Source organism: Marmota flaviventris, chromosome 13 (genome assembly GCF_047511675.1).
Source record: "Marmota flaviventris isolate mMarFla1 chromosome 13, mMarFla1.hap1, whole genome shotgun sequence".
Taxonomy (NCBI): Eukaryota; Metazoa; Chordata; class Mammalia; order Rodentia; family Sciuridae; genus Marmota; species Marmota flaviventris.
In genome coordinates this window covers 48,417,369-48,440,509 of record NC_092510.1, presented here as the reverse complement: position 1 = coordinate 48,440,509, position 23,141 = coordinate 48,417,369, and the positions used below count along the sequence as shown (strand labels likewise).

The 23,141-nt window shown below is 34.6% G+C and overlaps 1 protein-coding gene across 12 annotated transcripts in view; it reads left to right on the top strand.

Annotated features, from left to right (window-relative positions):
- Mpdz (multiple PDZ domain crumbs cell polarity complex component) overlaps positions 1–23,141 on the top strand; it is a 168,300-nt gene that overhangs the window by 111,336 nt on the left and 33,823 nt on the right. For 8 of the 12 annotated variants that reach the window (XM_071600645.1, XM_071600639.1, XM_071600643.1 and 5 more), the window contains 6 exons: positions 1,381–1,485; positions 6,624–6,716; positions 12,011–12,188; positions 14,914–15,024; positions 18,798–18,896; positions 21,824–21,986. In XM_071600645.1, the coding sequence (XP_071456746.1) occupies positions 1,381–1,485; positions 6,624–6,716; positions 12,011–12,188; positions 14,914–15,024; positions 18,798–18,896; positions 21,824–21,986 (749 nt within the window). The remainder of the gene's footprint in view (positions 1–1,380; positions 1,486–6,623; positions 6,717–12,010; positions 12,189–14,913; positions 15,025–18,797; positions 18,897–21,823; positions 21,987–23,141) is intronic. The other 4 variants (XM_071600647.1, XM_071600646.1, XM_071600649.1 and 1 more) reach the window with 2 other exon arrangements.

The following is a 23,141-nucleotide window of genomic DNA, read 5'->3' as shown; positions in this document are numbered from 1 at the left end:
GAAAGAGTGAATGTTTTCTGTGGAATCATCAATATAGCTGATATTATGCATCCTTCTCACTGCAGAAATTATGCTAATTTTGAAATTTTTATTTTATTATAAAATAAATGCAGTCTGTGTGGCCTTGCTCTCTGGTGCTGAGATTTTTCTGAACTTATTCTCCTAATGAATAAATTGTGCATGGATTTCTATTTGGGGCATGTTTTATACATATTTCTTTCTTAGTTGCACAAGATAATCATACTAACTTCAGGTACAGTATTTCTCTGACCTTACTTTTTATTATTGTGAGGATATTGAACAGACTACTCAAAAATCGTATCAACTTTGAAAATAGGCTTGTAGGAAAGCATTACACTTAAACTTTCAAATACCAGTTTCTAAATAGAATGGCTATGCTCAGAATCTAGCACAGTGCCTTCTACATTATAGGCATTAAGTGAGTACTTGGTGAATTAACAAATAGTCTTTCTCTTGTAAACAGTAGACTTTCCTTTGAAATAAAAGTGAACTAATGAGAAATTACTATAAATTAGATCTTTCCTTAAGTGGTTCAGTAACTTCATACTTCTGAATTGAAAATTCATCACATAACAGAGCTAACATAATTATTGGTAATGCTTGTTAAATGTCCATAATGAATTATTATGAAAAAATATAAACTGAATTGAGATATTTAGTGTTTTAATAGCATACACCTAATTTGTTTCTGCTAGGGAACCCAAATATCTTTGGACACAAATGAATGGTAGTATTGACAGTTACTATTATTTTATTTTGTGATGCTGGGGATTGAATCCAGGGATTTGTGCACTAGGCAAGTGCTTTTCCACTGAGGTACATCCCCATCCCTCTAAGGATTTATGCATCTTCCTAATTTAAAAAAAAAAATTGCTGTTAGCTTTCTCATTTGGAAATGTAAATAATGCCACTTTCCTTCTCATATGATTATTAGTAAACATATAGTTTATTACGCATTTAAAATTTTAATTTTGGTTATTTTGCCTATAGAATACTTTTGGCCTTTTGAAGTTGAATGATTTGCTGAGTGTGCTGAGTAAAGCAGGAGTGAGGGGACAATATAATTTTTTCCTACACTTTAAAAGCTTTTCCTAAAGGGTAAAACTTTGCTTCTCTTTGTTTTCATGGACTTTGTTTTTTTTTGGGGGGCAGGGGCATACTGGGGATTGAACAACTGAGCCACATCCCCAGCTCTATTTTTGTATTTTATTTAGAGACAGGGTCTCACTGAGTTGTTTAGTGCCTCACTTTTGCTGAGACTGGCTTTGAACTCGCTATCCTCCTGCCTCAGCCTCCTAACCCGCTGAGATAACAGGCATACACCACTGCACCCAGCTCATGGACTTTGTTTTGTTTCAGAATTACTTATGTGCCTGCAGAACATTTGGAGGAGTTCAGAATAAGTTTGGGACAACAATCTGGAGGAATAATGGCACTGGATATTTTTTCTTCATACACTGGCAGGTAAATGAAGCATTAAATCTACTGCCATAAATGAACTATACAGCAAACTATAAAGAAGAATTTTGAATCGTGAGTCAGAGATTAAGAACAAAGTAAAAGTTTGAGTTCTTTTCCTTCTTTCAAGATTTTTAAACATTTTCTCCACTTTTCCCTCAACTGCTTAAGTAATTATTGTATAGTGTGGAAAATTTGGGAAATATATGAATATTCAAATCAAGAAATTAAAATAATCTTCAATTCTTCCACCTAGTGTAGCACTTTGAAGTTTTGGTAATTCACACCAGGTTTTTGGTAATTCAGGTTTTGGTAATTCACACCAGGTTTTAATATTATTTCATTAGTTCCTTAAAACACAATTTTTATGGTTTGTATATATTTTTTATCCATAATATTATCAAACATCTTCAGAATTTTATTTATTCCTTCATTAAAATATATAGATATTAAAATATATAGATAGATGTAGATTTAGAAACATTTTTGATAGATACATTTTTACTCTGGAGAATGTTAAGCCTAATGTGAGGTATATATGCATGTATAGCTTGACACAGAATGTTTAGCTTTTTTATAGGCTCTTGATGTTCTGTATATTAAGAAATGGTAAGTGTTATTCCTTTAGGAAAGACAGCAACCTGGGCTTAATGCTTCTGCTAAGTTCAGAGCAAGGGGAAAAAATCATATCAAATTTCTTTCCCCTGAAGAATGTGCCTTTTCTTCAATCTCAGTTGTGGACTTTAAAAAAAAATTACACAGGTAACTAACTGAATGCCAAATTCCTCTTTAAGCATGCTGTAAAACAGAAAGAGCCTCAAAAGCATTCTGGGGTCTTCTCAGAAGAGTTCTGTCATGCCTGAGAGGATGTCAGAACATCCCAGTACAGTCTGGGGTCCATCAACACTGCAGGAATCATGATATAGTATAATCACTTCCTCTGCAAGTTACATAAGACCAAAAGTTACATAGTGTACCAAAAGTGTTAGGGAAGGGAAAGGCATGCTATGTGTTTAATAAGAGGAAGGAATGTTGTAGTCCTTGGTGTCTTGTGAATTTTATGGAAAAGGAGCATGCACTCCACCCTATACAAATCTCCGCTACACTGCACTGTCGTATTTTTATCTCTGGGTTAGTGGCATGAATTGATTATAGTTTCCTAGTGCATCCAGCCAAAATGGGAATGGCCATCATTGAGATGCCCTTCTTTAGTGTTTCCAGTGGCATAATTAAAGAATATACCAGGTAATATCTTAGTATTGTTAAGTTCTAGACCTTCAAAATATCAAAAGGTATTAGAAAGTAAGAGCTATTTTTAGTATTACGCTTCCCTCAGCATAGAAAGAAGAACCTTGATGGTCTATGCTGTGACCAGCTGCTTGCTGCTTACTATTGATGTCAGATTGCTTAAGATAAAACAAAATTACCTTCATTTTATAGGGGAGGAATCTGCAGTAGAGAGAGATTAAATAACTTACACAAACTGCACAGCTAATAAGTGTCAGAGTCAAGCTTGGAATATAAGCATTGAGACTCTGTTATTAACCATTTATTCCAAAAAAAAAAAAAAGAATCATAGTTGTCCATAAAAAAATGTGCCACATAAAAACAAAAGGCAGCATCACCTTTTGTTTTCTACAAAACTCAGGTTTTATGGAAAGATGGCCTCAGTTGAGATCAGATTGCTGCATTTCTATGTGACTTTGTCCCGGTTACTTCACCTGGCACTCGTGTGGGTATAAAGAGAGTTAGTGTGGATAATTGATAGAAATTTCTTTGGTTCTCAACAGTGTAACATAGGGTAGAAAAAAATCTAATTCATTTTTGGCTAAGTGAGCCCAGAAAGAAGAAAATTAGTGCATTTTGCTCTAAGGAACCCTTAACGCTTGAGTTGCTGAAGCCACACTCTTAAGATGGATAAAGAATAATCAACACATTCAGAGGAGCATATCTGGATTAGTGAAAGGATTCAAGATTACAGAAAAATTTGAAGAGACTGAGTTTTGTGTTTCAGAGCCTTCAGGATTAGTCTCCTCATAGCTGAAAAGTCAGGACCATGGTGTAGTTTGGCTAAGAGTGTTTTTGAGTAGCTCCCCCTGCTGAGACTTCAGGCCTAAGAATCTGTCCACCACCTCATGACTGTCACTGTATATTTTAGGGACTCTTCCCAAGTTCTCATTCTATTTGTCTCCAAAACCTACCTATAACATCATATTCTCTCCAGTTATAATTCCAGAGGGTTAGGCCTCTTTTTCACCTCTCTGCCTTGCATCTTCTGTGTTTCTCAGGCGGCTCCTTGACACAAGTTCGGAATTCCTTTCTTGGAATTTTTGCCAGCTCTTCTGCCCTAATGTCAGGTTTGGACTCTAGGAAGCCTAGCCATACTCAGAACCTTATTCTTCAGTATAATAGAGGGGAATTAAAACATGAAACCAATGAGTAGGACCAATAGCAGGTAGATTTCCTTCAAGCATATATGGAGGTTGGATTCAATGACTTCTGATTATATAATTTGGAAACTTCAGTATTACTATATTGGAGAATGGCTATAGTTTAAACATACCTTTTTTTCTTTTAGATTTTTCAGTTCCTATAGAAAAAAAACAATTTAAAATGTTTTTTAAATCAGAATTGTTGTAGCCTTCTATGCTTTAAAGGGAAGATGTGGATATGTTCTTTAGAAATCCAGTTTTTAGCAATTGTGAATTGTGCTGCTATGAACATCGATGTAGCAGTATCCCTGTAGTACGCTCTTTTAAGGTCTTCAGGGAATAGTCCGAGAAGGGCAATAGCTGGGTCAAATGGTGGTTCCATTCCCAGCTTTCCCAGGAATCTCCATACTGCTTTCCAAATTGGCCGCAACAGTTTGCAGTCCCACCAGCAATGTACAAGAGTACCCTTTTCCCCACATCCTCGCCAGCACTTGTTGTTGTTTGACTTCATAATGGCTGCCAATCTTACTGGAATGAGATGGTATCTTAGGGTGGTTTTGATTTGCATTTCTCTGACTGCTAGAGATGGTGAGCATTTTTTCATGTACTTGTTGATTGATTGTATGTCCTCCTCTGAGAAGTGTCTGTTCAGGTCTTTGGCCCATATGTTGATTGGGTTATTTGTTTTCTTATTGTTTAATTTTTTGAGTTCTTTGTATACTCTGGATATTGGGGCTCTATCTGAAGTGTGAGGAGTGAAAATTTGTTCCCATGATGTAGGCTCCCTATTTACCTCTCTTATTGTTTCTCTTGCTGAGAAAAAACTTTTCAGTTAAGTAAGTCCTATTTGTTGATTCTTGTTATTAACTTTTGTGCTATGGGTGTCCTATTAAGGAATTTGGAGCCCGACCCCACAATATGTAGATCGGAGCCAACTTTTTCTTCTATCAGACGCAGAGTCTCTGATTTGATATCTAGCTCCTTGATCCACTTTGAGTTAACTTTTGTGCATGGCGAGAGGAGGGGATTCAGTTTCATTTTGTTGCATATGGATTTCCAGTTTTCCCAACACCATTTGTTGAAGATGGTATCCTTCCTCCATTGCATGCTTTTAGCTCCTTTATCAAATATAAGATAGTTGTAGCTTTGTGGATTAGTCTCTGTGTCCTCTATTCTGTACCATTGGTCCACCCGCCTGTTTTGGTACCAGTACCATGCTGTTTTTGTTACTATTGCTCTGTAATATAGTTTTAAATCTGGTATCGCTATACCGCCTGATTCACACTTCCTGCTTAGAATTGCTTTTGCTATTCTGGGTCTTTTATTTTTCCAGAATGGATAAAAAAAATGTGGCATTTATACACGATGGAGTATTACGCAGCACTAAAAAATGACAAAATCATGGAATTTGCAGGGAAATGGATGGCACTAGACCAGATTATGCTTAGTGAAGCTAGCCAATCCCTAAAAAACAAATACCAAATGTCTTCTTTGATATAATGAGAGCAACTAAGAACAGAGCAGGGAGGAAGAGCAGGAAGAAAAGATTAACATTAAACAGATACATGATTTGGGAGGGAAAGGGAGAGAAAAGGGAAATTGCATGGTAATGGAGGGAGACCCTCATTGTTATACAAAATTACATATAAGAGGTTGTGAGGGGAATGGGAAAATAAACAAGGAGAGAAATGAATTACAGTAGATGGGGTAGAGAGAGAAGAGGGGAGGGGAGGGGAGGGGGGATAGTAGAGGATAGGAAAGGTAGCAGAATACAACAGTTACTAATAGGGCATTATGTAAAAATGTGGATGTGTAACTGATGTGATTCTGCAATCTGTATTTGGGGTAAAATTGGGAGTTCATAACCAACTTGAATCTAATGTATGAAATATGATATGTCAAGAGCTTTGTAATGTTTTGAACAACCAATAAATAAATAAATAAGAAATCCAATTTTTACTAATAGCTTAAAAACCTGCCATAATCAATTTAACATTTTCGATTGCCTGTACATTGTCATTTGTTGATACAAAGTGTACCTTTGGGAAAACAAATAGTTCTTGATATAATTATTGTGTAGTTTTATTTATATACAGACGTTTTGTTATATACTTGGCATTTGTCAAAATCAATTTCTACAAAAATTGAAAAATGATCTGGAATAGGCATGTTATAAACAACTTTCTACTCAGATATTCTATGTCAGGGACCCCTGGATGGGCAGATACTGGACCAGAAGCATTTTCCATCTTTCCTCACAAGATGTTTCAGTGTGGTCCATTTTTAGGAAGAAATACTAAACTATTGAGGTTCTTGATAAATTCTTTCAGGATAGGGAGCAAGATTACACATGCTTATAACCAACTTGGTGCCTCTTGCTTTTTTGCACATGATAGAAATTTAGGAGTATTTGTGGAATAGTTGTATAAAATTCCACTATTTATTTCCTTCTTTATCAGCCAAGAAACAAACTAGACAAGGTTCTTAGGATTCAGCTATTATCTCCAGAATAAGTTATAGTAGATTGATCATAGTGTAAGATTCTAATTTGTGGTGGTTAGTTTTCTTTTCCCACTGCTGTAAAAATATTATATAGTTATTGGCCAGATATGGTGAAAATGTAAAGCAGTTCTGCATTTTTAGCTTAACCAAAAATTAAGTATATATGAGACAAGATTAAATGGAGAATTCTCTGTGTAATTCTTTAACTAGAGACATTCCAGAACTACCAGAGCGAGAAGAAGGAGAGGGAGAGGAGAGTGAACTTCAGAATGCAGCATATAGCAATTGGAATCAGCCCAGGCGGTAAGAATTTTTTTCTTTTGCCCATTTGGTGTGTTTAAAGAAGGAAGTGTGGTTTCAAGTACCAGATTATATCTTGTCATTTGTGACCTTGGACAAGTTGTTTAATATTCTTATCCCTCTATTTCTTCATGTGCACAGTGGAGAAAATATGAATGCCATACAGAGTTAAAATCCAAGAATCTGGCATGTAGTAGGGACAAAACAAAAGTAGAAAAAGAAATAATGTGTAGGTAATTGGAATGGATATTTTCTGTATAACATGAAATGTTCAATTAAATTTACGTGGCATTTGTAGAAACTAGATATTCAGGTATATATTAAAAATATATTAAAAATGTGTATGTGTGTGTGTGTGTGTGAGAGAGAGAGAGAGAGGGAGGGAGGGAGGGAGGGAGGGAGAGGGGGAGGGAGAGGGGAAGAGAGAGAATACCTTGTTATTACAGGCTACTTATCCTAAGCAATACTCTGTCTTGCACCAGATTAATATATAATAGAAAACGTGGTTTTCTTAAATATGCTCAGATATGTTAATGTGTTTTAATCATTAAGGTACATTAAAGTGTTCATGCTGAGTGTAATCAACTTCAATTTAATAGGAATGTATCGAGTCCTGACATGGAAACAGACCTAAAGCTGATGATTTTGTAAATAGCAGAGTAGTAAATATAAGATATAAATCTTATCTCTAAGGAAGTTATATACTTGGCTGGGCAAGATATAGAGACACGTGAAAAAAAAAAACAGTATAAGATATTTTGCAGTAAGTGTGAATATAAGTAATCATTGGATAGCGTCTCCAAACAAATCTATTGGTAACCATCCTGATGGTTCCTTGCCTTTAGTAAACATTGTTATTTGTTACACAGAATAAATAAAATTCTCCAGAGATGGAATACAGTTTGATGATTTTCCCAGTTGAAAAATGAACTTGAGCCTCTAACCATCATATTTAATTATTTTAAAATACAGAAATCATCATTTTCTGTTTCTTTCAGAGAAGCAGTAAATATTTATTGAATGAGCTTTTATTGAATTTCTTCAAAAGTATTCAATTTGCTTAAAAAAAAAATCAAGGTTTCTGCATAGCACTACCCACATTAAGAATTAGTTTTAGATCTATGTCAGAAAATAAAAGGTATCCTATTTATTTTAGACAGAGGCAGAAGTAACTTAAATATAATTATTTTGTAGCAGATGGTCATATGGTTAACTTAAATTTTGTCAGAGGACAGTAATCAAGGGGAAAAAGGAAGATATGTTGGTCAGTTTTTTTAACAGCATTATGAGAGGGAAAATAATTCTTAAAAAGCATATACTAAACGTGAAAGTAAGTAAAAGCTACATTGGAATTCTGGCTTTGATGTTTTCTAAGACAGGTGTCTTTATCTGTGCTAGGTCTTAGTTGCTTCATCTCTAAAATAGGGTGTAGGCAGAACTTTTTGAATTTGGGGGAAGAGCCAGTGAGTTAATACACCTAAAAGCCTTAGCATAATGCTCCGCACAGTGAGTTCCTCATGGTTTGTCTTGTCTGTAGTGATGTGATATAGAATACTCATAACTAAGCAAAGAGAAGATACCAAACACAGGAATCATTATCATTATGTAGCTCCTTACATAGACAAAAGGAAGTTTTCATTAACCCTTCTAAACAGTATACCTTTTGTTCACAACTGTATATAGAAGCACTAAGGTACTTTTGGGGAAAAGTTTATAGAATATAAGGAGAAAGCTTACCAGAATAATAAGAACCTTTAGTCAGCGAGGACATGCTTCATTTCATCCATTCATGAAATCTGCAAGAATTTACTTCCTGTGGAAATAGAGAATAGTATTTTTGAATTATAAATCTTAACATTGTAAAATAGGCTGTATTACTGTTTGTTTTACATGTGGTTTTCATTTGTAGAATTAATACTTTATGTATCATTTTCCACCTTTCTTAATTTTTCTTTCAACCCAGTATTTTGGAGATCTGTCATATTTAATACTTAATATCTTATTCATTCAATTTGGAATGGATATTTTATTATATTTAATGGATAATTATTATTCTGTTGCATTCCAATGTGAATATACCAGTTTACCCATTCTCAGGTTAATATTTGATATTTGCTATTACAGTAATTCTGTGTAGTAAATATATCTATTTGTACTTTTGTAGGAAACTTTATCTAGCTGTTTATCCAGAAAAGGAATTACTGTCCCATAAATTAATATATTTTTTAATTTATTAAATCAGTTATTAAATTGCTTTTCAAGGTGGCCATACCAAGTTTTCGTTCTGTTTTAAATATATGAGTTCCTTTTTTTCTATATCCTTGTTATCACGTCACAGAGTGTTGTTTCAGTCTGGTGGATGGAACATGACACCTAGACTTGATAGACCTATAGGTATAACAGCATCAGTGCGGTGGGGTGCACCTCTACTCACATCACATGAACTGAATTTTGTATTTCCTTCCATTAGTGCAATAATCATCATCAGCAGCATTCTAGTAATAAAGCATGTGATGGTTGCTTACACCATGCCAAACCTTTTCTTTTGCACTTATATGCTTTAAGTAATTGGTTGCATAACTCTCTGATTATTTGTTCCATTTCATAGTTATGTAAGGTGATCATGTTATGTGTTATTAAAGAGCAGAAGAGCAGACTTGATTTTAGAAACTCATCTTATAGCCTAAGCAGTCTGGCCTGTGAGCTGTGTTTTATTTTTACCTAAGTTTCATTCTTTATAAATCTATGTATAAATTTCCAGAAAGACTGCCTTTTTTACTGTAGAAGTAAAAATGAACCTGTTCTACAGTGTTTCTTCTACAGATCTTCTTTGTCTTTCCCAGGGATATTTACCATTGCTGTGTTCAGTGACTAATGAATTATCACTGTGGTCATTTTGGTAGCTCTGTCTTCCATTGTCTTCTGCCTGTATTAAGAATTTACAGCCTTTAGATCTAAGCAGTATATTTATACCCTTGCTATCTGTACCAAACCCACTGAAGCATACAGAACTATTACCTAAAAGTTACTTCATCTCTCTGTGATTCTCCCCTTGTTTGTTAAGTGGGACTAGTCAAGACTATCCACTTTGTGGGGATGGTTTGAGAATTAAATGAAATGAATGAGAGAAAAATAATGGATAGGATTTTAACTAGTTCATCCACAAACATTTTGCATGATCAAGTATCATGGTAAGAGTCTTTCAAACTAAACAGGTAAAATTTCTGGGATTATAGATTTTAGTTAAGAAAATGTACTGACCAAAGGATAATTGTATATCTGTGTCTGTGTTTATCTGATTCATTGCCCACTCTACCTGTTTGGAGTGCTTTTTAATCCCCAGACTTTTCTTTCTGGAACCTCCTCCATTTTGTAGGAGTTCTTACTTCCACCATTCCTCTGAGGGAGCATCTCAAATGTCTATGCTCTGGGCATATTTGGCCATGCTGTCTTCTCCTGCCTAATGTCTAACACTGCCTTCTTTGGTGAGGCATAGAAGAGACTGCAGGTTGCCATCACTTCCTTAAGCTCTCTGTTCAGTGTGTTGTCTTCCAGCACCCTCAGCTGCTGCCTCATCTCACTGCAAATCACTGTATTTTTGTATCCCTGCCTTTTCACTTTAAATCCATTCATAACTCTTACAACTATTTACAATTATTCCATATGAGTCATGCATTTATTTTGTAGGTAGGGGAAGCTCTTTCAAGGCAGAGGAAGTAGCAAGTGCCAAGGCCCCAAGGCAGGAGCATGCCTATGAATTTAAGGAACAATAAGGAGATAATATGGTAGCGGAGTGAGAAGAGCATAGTGCAGTTTAGGGAGGTTAAAGAGATAGTGGAAGGATCAGATCATGTAGGATTTTGTCAGCCACTGTTATTCATGCCCTGACTATTAATGACCAGGTCTGCCTTGGCAGGAAAGACTTCTACACAGGCAAGATTCTAACATAGCATGTGCAGGAGTGTTCTTTCTCTGGATTTGGCTGCTAAGCTTAGAAGCTGCCATCTGTTCAGTGGTAGCAGAATTTCCTGATTACTTAATGTCTGTAATATTAAACCTCCAGCAAAATGGTACTTTTATATTGGTCTGTGCCCCAGCCTGGTGTGTGAGAGCAATATTTACTTATAACAAATCAGCTTCATAAATACAATAGTATTTACATCAGACTCTAAAAAACACATAATTGTGAAAGTACTTAAAATCTATTTTATTTTACTATTAATATGCCATTGGTTTTAAAATATTTATCCATTATTATTTTTAACCATTTTTAAGTGGTTTGCACTCACATCACTATATGACCATCACCACCCTCCATCAGTAGAGCTTTTTTTCATCTTGTAAAACTGAAACTGTGCCCATTAAGCAGTAACTCCCATTCTTTCCTCCTCCACCCCCTGGCAACCACCATTCTCTTTTCTGTTTATGAACTTGACTGTTCCAGCTGTATCATATGAGTACAGTCATATTGCATTTGTCCTTTATTTCACTGAGCTGACTTATTTTACTTAGCATAGTGTCCTCAAACATCATCCTTGTTGAAACATGTTTCAGAATTTTCTTCCCTTTTAAGACTAATATTCCATTGCATTATATACCATTTTGTTTATCCATTGCACTCATTTTGATGGATACTTGTGTTGCTTCCACCTTTGTCTATTGTGAACAATGCTTCTGTGGCATAGGTGGACAAAATGTCTATTTGAGACCCTACTTTGAGTTCTTTTAGACATATCCCAGAAGTAGAATTGCTGAATCATAGAGATTATATTTTTAATTATTTAAAGAAGCTATATTCTGCTTTCCACATCAGCTGCCCCATTTCACATTTCCTCCAGCAAGGCACATGGTCCCATTTTTCTCTTCAGTACTTCTAATTTTTGCTTTTTTGATAATTGCCATCCTAATGGGTATGAAATAGTATCTTACTTTGTATTGATTTGTATCTCTGCTAATTAGTGATGTTAAGTATCTTTTCATGTTTTTATGGGCCACTTACATATCTTCTTTAGATAGTCATCCATTCAAGTCCTTTGTCTAGGTTATGTTCTGGATTTTAATCCTTTACCAGATGTGATTATCAAACTATTTTCCTCCTGCGTGTTGTTGTCTTCTTTTGCTTTGGACGGTGCCCTTAGATTTACAAGGTTTTCATTTTGATAAAATACAGTTTGTCTCTTTTCCTTGTATTGTCTGTGTCTTTGGTGTCTTAAACAAGAAGGCATTGCCAGATTCAGCACCAAGAAGCTTTTTCTCCAAGTTTTCTTCTGAGAGTTTAAATTTTAATTTTTTTGTAGGGTTGAACTTTGGAGAGAACCAAGCAAATCCTTGGGTATCAGCATTGTTGGTGGACGGGGAATGGGAAGTCGCCTCAGCAATGGTGAAGTGATGAGGGGCATCTTCATCAAGCATGTTCTTGAAGATAGTCCAGCTGGCAAAAATGGAACCTTGAAATCTGGAGACAGAATAGTGGAGGTACCCTCCAGTGAGCTTTCTGTACTAAAGTTCATCCCTCTTCTCCCTCTGTGCCAATGGGTTGTCATCTTTACATGGTTATTCAACCCGGTGTTAGAGCATGATGTTTATGGCTGAAGTATTTCTTTTTTTTTTTTAATGTATAATTTTATTTTATATCTATGATGAAAGATTGTTATTTTGATGTAGAGACTAATGTTTAGAGATACACTTAGCTACCTTTGAAAACATTGCCCCAAGGTCAAATAATTATGCTCTGTTTGAAAGAGTACAGCAAATTTCTCAAAGAAAAACTGAATTATTTAAAATTTTATGTGCACATATAAAATGTACATATTATAATATAGTTTTCCAATGAGATTTTATTTCCAGAAATACTTTATAATTATAATTTCATTGCAGCTAAACTTTCTTGGATGAGATTTTGTTCCACATGCATCTTTTTTGGTAACATCTTCGATAAGACATTGATTATTTTTCGAATAAATGTTTCCCTCTGTCTTAGCTAGGATCCTCTTCCTTCTTGGGGCTGCACCATTCACCACTGAAGCCTGTGTGTGTGCATGTGCATAGGCATATGTTCACGTGTGAGCACATGTGTGGGTTTTCTTATATATGAGAGAGAAGCAAGTAGTCAAGTTGCACCTAATTCCTTAGTTCAAAGCTTAATATTTTAGGTAGATTCATTTCCAATGATTCAGTCATTTACTCACAGAGTATTGCTGGAGCAGCTGTTGCATTCCAGGTGCTGTATCAGGCTCTGGACGCCTGCCCAGCAAGAGGGACAGATTTGGAAAGTAATCAAGTAACTTCAAAGCAGTAAGATACATTATTTTATCAGGTTAAGCATAGTTTTATTTAAAATGGTAGAAAGGTAGGTATACCTGATTTTCTGATTTATAGAAGTCTAAAAGGGAAACTTACAAAGAAAGTTTCTAAACACATATCATTTACACATTAAAGTGCTTTAATTGTTGAGCTGGGGTTGTGGCACAGTGGTAGAGTGCTTGCCTACCATGTGTGAGGCACTGGTTTCAATCCTCAGCATCACATAAAAATGAATAAAATAAAGGTCCATCAACAACTAAAAAAAAATTAAATGCTTTAATTGTTTAGAAGGCTATGACACATCAACCATACTTTAAAATGAATCTTTTTAGGATTTGCTTATCTGGTCCTTCATTGATTGTCTCTGAAAGCTGAAGAAGAAAGAAATTGAGATTTGAGAGAAAGCATATTTCAATTTGTTCCTTTTTTCTTCTCTGTAGCAATTTATATTGATATGCTTTCTCCCTACTGTGGCTTACCTTTTGTTAGATGATATGTTAGTCCCCTTTTAAAGAATTCTTTTTAATTTAAAGTTCCATCTAAAATTTTCATTTTTAGATTATCAGTAAGAATTTTGGTTTATGTGTACTTCACTATTAAAAGCCTTTGACTTAAGTAAAAATGTAAGAATTATTTATAATTATTTCTAGAAAGGATTGGTCAGAGTTTACCCCAAAATAGTTTTTAAATATATTGAGTTAAAGCATTCCTTTCAAATAAAAAGGAGATCATTTTTGTGTTGTAAAATAACTATGTAATTTAGCAGTGATTTGTGGAGTGTTTTATTTCAGGGAAATAAGAAAGCCTCAGGCCTCTATTACACTGAGGATCTTAAAATGTGCTTGTGCTACATTTCTGGAAATGTATATTGGTTAGGTGAGCAGAGACCTTCAAAGTATTCTATATAGAGTATGGAGTTCTTTGGACTTGATCACAGATGCATTGGCATCCTGTTAAATTTTCCCACTACTGTAATATATAGTAGATATGTATACTCCCTTTTGTTTTATAAAAGCATAAACAAAACATTGAAAAATATATTGTTATGCCTTCAAGTATCAACCTGAGGTAGGTTTTCAGATAAAGATGAAAATATTCTATGCCAGGACCTAATAATTGATTTTCTTTTCCAGAATTGTGTTCACTCAGACCTTATTTGGTAATTGGAAATGATAATAATATCTACAGTTTTCTGACAGGATTAGCATTTGGCCTTTTAAACTATTTTCCTTCTCGTTCATGTAGTGTATAAGCTGAGCTGGTCATCACCAGGGGCAAGCCGTGGTCAATAAAAAGTTACAAAATAATTTTTAAGCTGTTTATGTAGTAATTACTAACAAATGAGCACAACTTCTTGGCTTCTAGCTCCTGTCGTGTCTACTGCAAATATTCCTTTTCAAAACTAACCTTACCATCATCTGGTTTTTCTGAATATCAGAATTTTGTTTTTAACTTCAACTTCTTGTACAGAGAGAAATAAACAAAGCATTACCTACCTACTTCCCAAATCCCATTCTATATTGAATTAGGAAAAATTCAGTACAGTGACTTTTATGATGAAGACAATGCTGTTAGGTAGTTACCTCATATTATTTATTTAATGATGCTGATTTAAAGGACAACTGAGCAGTGTAAGGAATGCAGAAATCAAGCTTTCATTCCAGTTGCTTAGTATTTCAGTTAAGGATCAGAGTCAGAAACCTGTGTCCAAAACAGGGGCCCACAAGTCTGATGAACAGATGAAACGTTTTGCTGTCTCACAAGTAGTCTTAATTATTTTTGATACTGTACCAGATTTTCCAGGAGCCTAGCCAAGGATCCTCAAAACTGGAGATCCACAAATTGTTCTTTTGTTCTGTAGCTTCTTGAAATGTTAAGCTGAGGCCTTCCATTGCAGGTGGATGGAATGGACCTCAGAGATGCAAGCCATGAACAAGCTGTGGAAGCCATTCGGAAAGCAGGCAACCCCGTAGTCTTTATGGTACAGAGCATTATAAACAGACCAAGGGTAAGCGAACACAGAGGGCAAGGTAGGAGTCTCCAAACAGAGCTCAACTTGGAGTCTACTGTAGCAACTGCCAAGTTGTCTGTATGAGCAGATATGGATTCTTGAAGTTTCAAAGACTTACTGAAAGTTTCTTTTGTTTTTTAAACATTGAGTTTCCTGAACATCCCTTCAACTATGTTTAATAAAGACTTGAAGTCTATTGAAGACTCACAGAAGTAGGTTTTACTGGTGACCATAGGTTTCTCGATGGTTAACTATTTTTATTCATTATAGACACAAATTATACAAGCTATTGAACAGAATATGGTGCACTCAGTTTAATACGGAGAAACTGAGGAGCAGGAAAGAATTATGTTTTCTTTAAACATATTCTCTATACGGTTTCCTGTCTTTGATGTGTCTGCATCCCACTGGACAAGATTTCTACAATGAGGATATATATATATATTTTTTATCTACAAGAGTTCATGATTGCTGTTTCTAGCCAAAATCATCATCTGTAACTAAGTCCTAATGATGCTCAATGTGAAAATTATGCTGAGTTTAAAATTGTTCTTCATATTCCTTCTTTATGTCTTATTGAAAAAAAATTCATATATAGCAGTTATTAAATATATTTGTGTCACATACCCCTGAGAAAGTTCTTCAGAACATACCCACTCGTTCATAAGTTTTTATACCATTTCTGGAGTTTAATAAATCTCCTGAAGCTCTTAGGGACTCCATTTCTGGATTTAACAACCCTTCTCATACTAATTCCCTTTGAATTATCTGCTTACAGTTTTTAGAGTTGGTTATCTTTAAAAGAAAAATATCAACATATATGAGGGAAGTTAAAGGCAAGATATATTGAGTTGTAAATTATAAAATTATGAATTTAAGATATAAATGCTCAAATGATGGATGGAAATTAGTAAACAGCCCTGTGTGTGAGGCCAGTAAAAGTAGCATCAGCATTGTATGCCATGGAGTACAGAGTGACCAGGTTGGTCTTACTGGTCTTCCTTTTGTCCTTTAGGCAGGTGTAACTCTGTTCTGGGTTCACTGTAAGGAACAAATTTAGTAGTTCTTAATGTATGCAGTTATATTCACATCTGCAGTTTTTAATTATTCAGTTGTTTATTGTTAGGTAATAATTATCCATTCAGATAGAAAATCTGCCAAATGGTAGGGCTGCATCTTGCTGCATTCTTTACAAATGCTATTCAGTTTGTTTAAATAACTACAAATCTTTATACATTTGTTTCAATTTGTTGTGTTAAACATAAACACAGCATGATAATGTTGGTAAATGGCTGTTTAAGTTAAGTTTAAGCTATTTCTTGTGTGGGTGGGTGGGTTTTTTTCTTTTTTTTGTCTTAATTTTTTTAAATTTCTAATTTTTATCTCATTTGAGACACTACTATTTAATGCAGAATAGTTATTCTTAATATTACTTTAAAAACTTAAACTATAAACATTTCTTTCAATTGCAGTCTAGTGAGCTAAAGGGATATTGTCTCATATAACTTGAAAATATTTCTATTTTATTATCTGAGGTATAATGATGCCTAATTTTATTGTAATTATTCCATGAAAAATCTTTTTTAAAATGACGTGTTTAGTCAAGTTACACATATTTTGCTTCAGGAAATTAGAATAACTTTTGCATTTTAAATGAAGTATACTTTGCTTCCATTGATTTACTTCCCTATGGAAATAATCATGTCTTCAGTAATCTAAAGCAAAAACAAAAAACAAACAAAAAAAAAAAAAACCACAATGCACATATATGAGTTTCTTAGTGGTAAATGTTTATTTATTTGTGGATGGAAGATGAGGTTTCCTAGGAAATCTTATACATAGACTGAAAAGCCAGTAGGCTAAAAAGCCAGTTTATCTCTTTGGCCTTTAGCCTGTTCAAGAATGTGAACTTCTCAGTCTGTCTGATAATGTCACATGTGAGATGCTTCAGAGTTCACTCTGGTCCATTGTCTTGATTGAAGAGGGGCTCTATTAATTCCAGCTAGAGAATGTTTTTGTGTTCTCTTTGCTTCTTCTCCATTAATTATGTTTCTGCTTTTATCAGCCTTTGAGACTATGAATAGAAGTTCATCATTGATTTTTTTAAGCAAAAAGTCATTTTTCTATATATCTTTCCCTAATAATATAGTGTCCTATATTTCATCTGCTGCTCTCCTGCTGTACATTTATTTACACTCTGCTATCAGGGCCAAATTCTAATCCTATACGATCTGCAAATTAAAAAAAAAAAAAAAAACTAGAGCTGTCTTTAAATATTTCATTTCATGCTATAATGGTTTTGTTTTCTGTTGTTCTATATAATTAAAACATAAATATATGATGGATGAAAATTAATCATCTTTATCCTCAATAGCATTAAACCGTTTTATCTAGGATATGTCTTTCATGTCTGCCCAGTCATTTCTTTCACCTTAATGAGTGGTCATGTTCCTTGGCATTTATGATCTTCTCTTTTGTAAAGCAGGAGTTGACATTTTAAACTGAAAAGTAGGGAGAAAGTTGAGATGAGCATAAATGTCATTGTGCCCATATCTTTTTCCTGTCTTGCCTCTGTAGGAAAAACATTGCAAGAAGAGCAGATTGAAAGGGTAATGTGGCATAAGCTTTGGTACAGGCACACTGAAGATAGCGTCTTTCCAGAGTGTTCTCCCATACAGGGTGGTGTGTCACATGACAACCTCTCTACACTCCATGCCTGCCAGTGGGGCTTTTTTTTTTATAGAGAAAAGTAACACAAACATTTAATTGGAGCCAAAATGAATTTTAAATGTCTTCAATCTCCCCTGAAAGATATAGTCAATAAAAGCAAAAGATAGTGGTTGTGGAAAGAAGGAGAATAACTTATTGTGCTAAGGAAATTACTTATTACTTTTCTTGTTTTTTTTTTTTTTTATCCTAACTATGGAAATGCTAAATCCTATCTGGCAGGCATCCTGCCTTTAATATGTATATTCAACTCTAAAAGACTCCTGGCTCCGGGCGAATTACATACAGGCAAGCCACAAAACCTGTGAGAAATACTCAAGGCAGGACTTCAAATATTATCCAAAGCCCATAAATTCCCTGATAATGTGGGAAGTTTTATAGAAACTTAAAAATATATGAAACTCCATATTCCCAACTCCACAAAAGCAGGCAGAAATAGAGAACTCCATTGTAGAGGGGTTCATTTCTTCATGTTTTTAAATTAAAGAGTATGATTGCTTTGGAGCAGCCTTAATATCTAGTCTAGGCATGGAAGTTTCCTTAGCAGAAAACAGAGTAAGGAATAATAAAGGTTACTGAGGGACCAACAGACAAATGTTTAATTTGCATCCTTGAACAGACAGACTATTAAAAATAACACAACTAGCTTTTAAATGTAAATTAAAAAAAAAACTTGGGTGGTTTTAAATTTGAAACATATTTATTGATAGGCATGAAACATAAAACATAAAATGGGCAAATGTGCTTTACTTAGGATGGTACAGCCATTCAGTGGAAATAAAAGAAATTTGGGGTCCCTTTCAACCTAGTTTCCTGTGAGGTTTGTTGACTGATTTAAACTCAGGTTTAAATGATTCAGGTCATTAGAAGAAAAGCTTTAGTAACAGACTGTCAAAGAAGATGATGCTATTAATTATGTACCAAATACACAGAATCTAGTATCACTTAGACAACTCTTTTAAGTCAGTAAGTACTTTATTCTTAAAGTTGAGTTGTTTTAAATACGTTCCTTTGCGCTCAGCGCCTCTTATGTTTCCTTTTAGAAATCCCTTTTGCCTTCCTTGCCGCACAACCTTTACCCTAAGTACAACTTCAGCAGCACTAACCCATTTGCTGACTCTCTCCAGTTCAACGCTGACAAGGTTGGATAATGCCCATTGTCTTGACATTGCCTTTTGAAAATGTTTTGTTCTTTGTTACTACTGTGCCTTGTCCCACCTCACCATTTATTATATATGTTGTGGAAAACAAACAACTGTTGTGTTTGGATTGGGCATGCAAATCCTTTCTTAAGTGAACTGTCCTGCCACAGAATGTTTATTTTTATAGTGGAAGTTAAATGGCCCTTCTGAAAGGAAGGGAGATCATGAGTCCAGTGTTTTTCCTGAAGTTTGGTAGATTTGAATTTTCTGACACTTTAATTTTTATTAGTTACCAAAAGGTATCACTACTCTCACAGGTAATTTCTTCAAAGCCTTGTGTATGTTTAAAACTTTTTCAGACTTTAACAAGATGTCATGAAAGCTCTTCCTTAAGTTAATCACTGCAAATAATTGTGTACGTGAATGTGCAGGAGTCTGCTGAATATTCTTAAAGTGCATCCGTATAAAACCCTCCATCAGGAAACATAGCTCTTTCTATGCTCCTAAATCTGTCCTTGAATATTCTCATATTCTGATGAAATTATAACACCAAAATTGAAACAAAAATTTACAAGAATTTATATACCATAATTTAATCATGGAAATGAAGAAAGCTGTCAACAATTTTTTAAGGAAACATTTTATGAATATTCATCAGATCTTCATGTTTTTGTGATATGGATAAGCAAAGATGCTGTATCTGAACGAATATGTTTTCTGTTACTATAGGAATTACAGAATTCAAGTAGAGTTATCTTCCATTGTTCCCCAACTAACCCTTTTGCTCCCACACCATTTAAGGTTTGTCTCAAAGTGAAATTTTGTGTAAATAGGTGTGTTACAGTGTGCAGTACATGTATGTTTTACTTAGTGGCATGGAGTGATTGCAATTGCACTTGGCCTTTTTGCCAAATAAGGATAAATGATCTTTGTTAAAGACCAATATTTTCCCAAATAAATTTTAAGAAGTGTCACTAACAAATTGATTATATGATCTTGGTAAAACAAGGGTGTTAGGGGTGATAAAATAGAAGACTTCTAATTGTCCCTCGAGTCAATGCAGGTAGTATTAGTTTTCTGATTCATTAGTGAGGTTACAGTACCATTTTATTTTACTCACAGTTAGGAGTATGTTGTACCTAAGATCCTGAAGGATTCTACAGATAAACAAATTTTCTTTGTTCTTAAGCAAAATAATAGTCAAAAATTATGCAGCAAATAAAATGTACATCCATAGATTTGTTAAATTTTGGGATGTTCAAATAGATTGTTTCACTTTTTAAAAATGAAATGGACTTAATGTATGCTTGCTAAATAACAACTTTCTGTTGTTATGTAGAAATAAATGTTGTTTGAAACTAGGAAAAATTCTGAAGTACATCTCTCTCTCTCTACTTTAGTAATATTTTTAAATGAGCAGATCAAATGATCTTTTGTTTGCTCATTTTCATTTGTACATTATTAATTTGAAAGATTTATGGCAGAGATCTTGGGAAGATAACAGGGATTTCATTTGTACTAGTAACTTTTATCTGTTTGGCCAATGATGTGTTGACTGATCGTTGTATGTAGCAAATTATATAACCAAAAAAAAAAAAAATTTGCCCCAAAGTCTCTATAAACCAGACCTCTCCAGAAAAATGAATGCTTTTTGAGTCATTGAAGAAAGATCTTATTCAGTGTCATGTAGTGTTAGGTATATTTTATGGTATTCTGAGTCATGGCCCCATTAATAATTCCTAAGTTTTTATACATTTGGTGTGTTCTTATTAGAAGTAGGTTTAAAAAAGAAAAACATGGTTTCATAAATTACACCTATAAAAGAAAAAAAGTTTTTTTATGCAGAAAAAAGTACAGGAAAGAAGAGTAAAAAAAAAAAAAAATACAGGTTGAAGGCATCAGCGACAGGGTCTTACAAGGACTAGCAGTTTAGTCAGGTTTTTCTGACGCTTGAGTCAGGCACTGCCTTACCATAGAAATTGGAGGAGACAGCATAGTATAATACAAAGTGCATTGGATCAAGAATTAAGCAAAAGGAAGTCTAGTTAGGACTGTGTAACTTTGAACAAAATTTTTCTCTTCTCGCGGCCTCAGTTTCAAAAGGATTATTTATCTTACAAATGAATAAAGTGAATTCAGTGGCTCAAAGACAATTCAAACTCTTACATTCTGTTTGGTAATCTCTAATTTAAGAACCAGATCATACCAAACCCCATTTCTTTTGATAGGACTGATGGTCCTAAGTGACAGTAAGTATGCCACATGTGGACTTTTTATGAAGTACTCTGTTTTCGTTTTTGCCTAAGCTATTTTGGCAAGAGAAATACAGTGCTATCCCTTAAAATCACATTCCTCAGATATGAGTCCCTGTCCTATATGCTAACGTTGACTGGTACTCTGGTAGAGGAACCTGCATGTGGAATGCTGTTTTTCATGGATTTCTTGAGGGCCCTTTGAAGAGAGGATTCAGGTATTAATAAAGAATTTGTTCTGTATAGTCTTGCTAACAAGATTTAAAGGACAACATCTTCGTTAATTTTTTTCCTTTTTTCTTCTTTGTTTCTTGGCAGACTTTTTTAGACCCCCACAAACTTGCGCAGACCCTTGAATATTTATGATAACTTTTGAATGAAAATGTATTTTTCAACAGGGAAAGTTTGTATAATTTTCTATCTTAGGTCATTTAAGCCTTCAAATTGAATTCATTCACTTATAATAGCAAATAACAGTTTACTGAAATTATTTTTTTCTGTATATTTAAACTTTACCTGAATCCTCTCTAACATTTAATAAATTTATATTTGAGCTTTTCATTATTTGGTGGATATTTTAAGGCCATTTTTGTTTTGACATTATACTTATGTCTTTTCCTTAAGGTTTTCTTCCTCAGACTGCACATACCCACTGCATTCTTCTTGTTCCCACAGGCACCCAGTCAGTCAGAGTCAGAGCCAGAGAAGGCTCCATTGTGTGAGGCTCCTCCACCCTCTCCTTCAGCATTTGCAGAAATGGGCAGTGATTATGCACAGTCATCTGAAACCAAAATCTCAGAAGATGTGGACAAAGAGGATGAGTTTGGTTACAGCTGGAGTAAGTTGTCATTTGTGATGCATTTAATTATAAGAGGTACTAAAAAGCTTTTTTTTCCTGAAGACTTATGCCTTGTATGAACAAGTATGTTTCGGCTTTATGATAGACATTGCAGTTCTTAGTCGGAAAAAAAAAATGTGTTGTTTGTTTTTCTTGAATACAACATACATTCCTGAGGCATGAAGTCATGTTCTTCCTTTCCTTTAAATGTGCATCCCCAAAACCCCTTTGCTCCTCATATGAGAATTAACAAGGACAGGATATGCCAGATCAGCCCACCCTGTGATCTTGAACCAACATTACACTTCATTAGGTCTCAGATTCCTCATTGTAAAATCTGGCAGCTGTTGATATTATACTCTGAATTTCTGGTACTTTTTGTACTAGGTTGTAACATAGTATAATTGTTGAGATCAAAACTTTGGAGATTTGATGAGCATTTTTTCAAAGTCAGATGTATTAGGATCCGTGGGGTATCTCTCTTTTTTAAGAAAATTTTGCAGAGAAAGATTAAAAGTTCATCCAAAAGTTATGAATGTGTCATTTTGTTAAAAAGTTACATTTTTAAAAATATCTACAAATTCCCTTATTTAAGAAAGCCACAGTATCAGAATGTACTCAGAGAAAAATATGTACCAGAATGTTTCAGTTTTCTATTATCACACCACTCTAAAATTTAATGACTTAAACGAAAATGTATTAATAATCTGTAGTATGGAGGTTGACTGGGCTCTGCGGGGCTAGACTTCCAAGAGGACTCACTTGTACATTTGGCTGTTAGTACTGGCTACTGACTGGTCACTAATCTGGACCTTGCAGGACCTAAGTGTGGCCCTGCCCTCTCAGATTAAAGAGGGCAGAAAATAAATTCCATCTCTTAAAGATGTAGAGTAGGAGATATAAATGGTCTCACCTAATTAGGACCTGTCTCAAGGCTGAGGCAAGTATAGTCAATTTGTTCTGGCCTAATGGCTCGGTGTAATAAGATAACCCATTTCTTTCATTCTGGTTGTGCACACTGAGCAACTGCCCAACATGATGTAATACATAATGTAATATACAGTGTAGATTTTCCTGTGGAAGAGAAGCTCCCACTGATTAGTCAGCACAATTGTTCTGGATGCATTAGTACTTTTCGGCTTTTCAAATAATAAA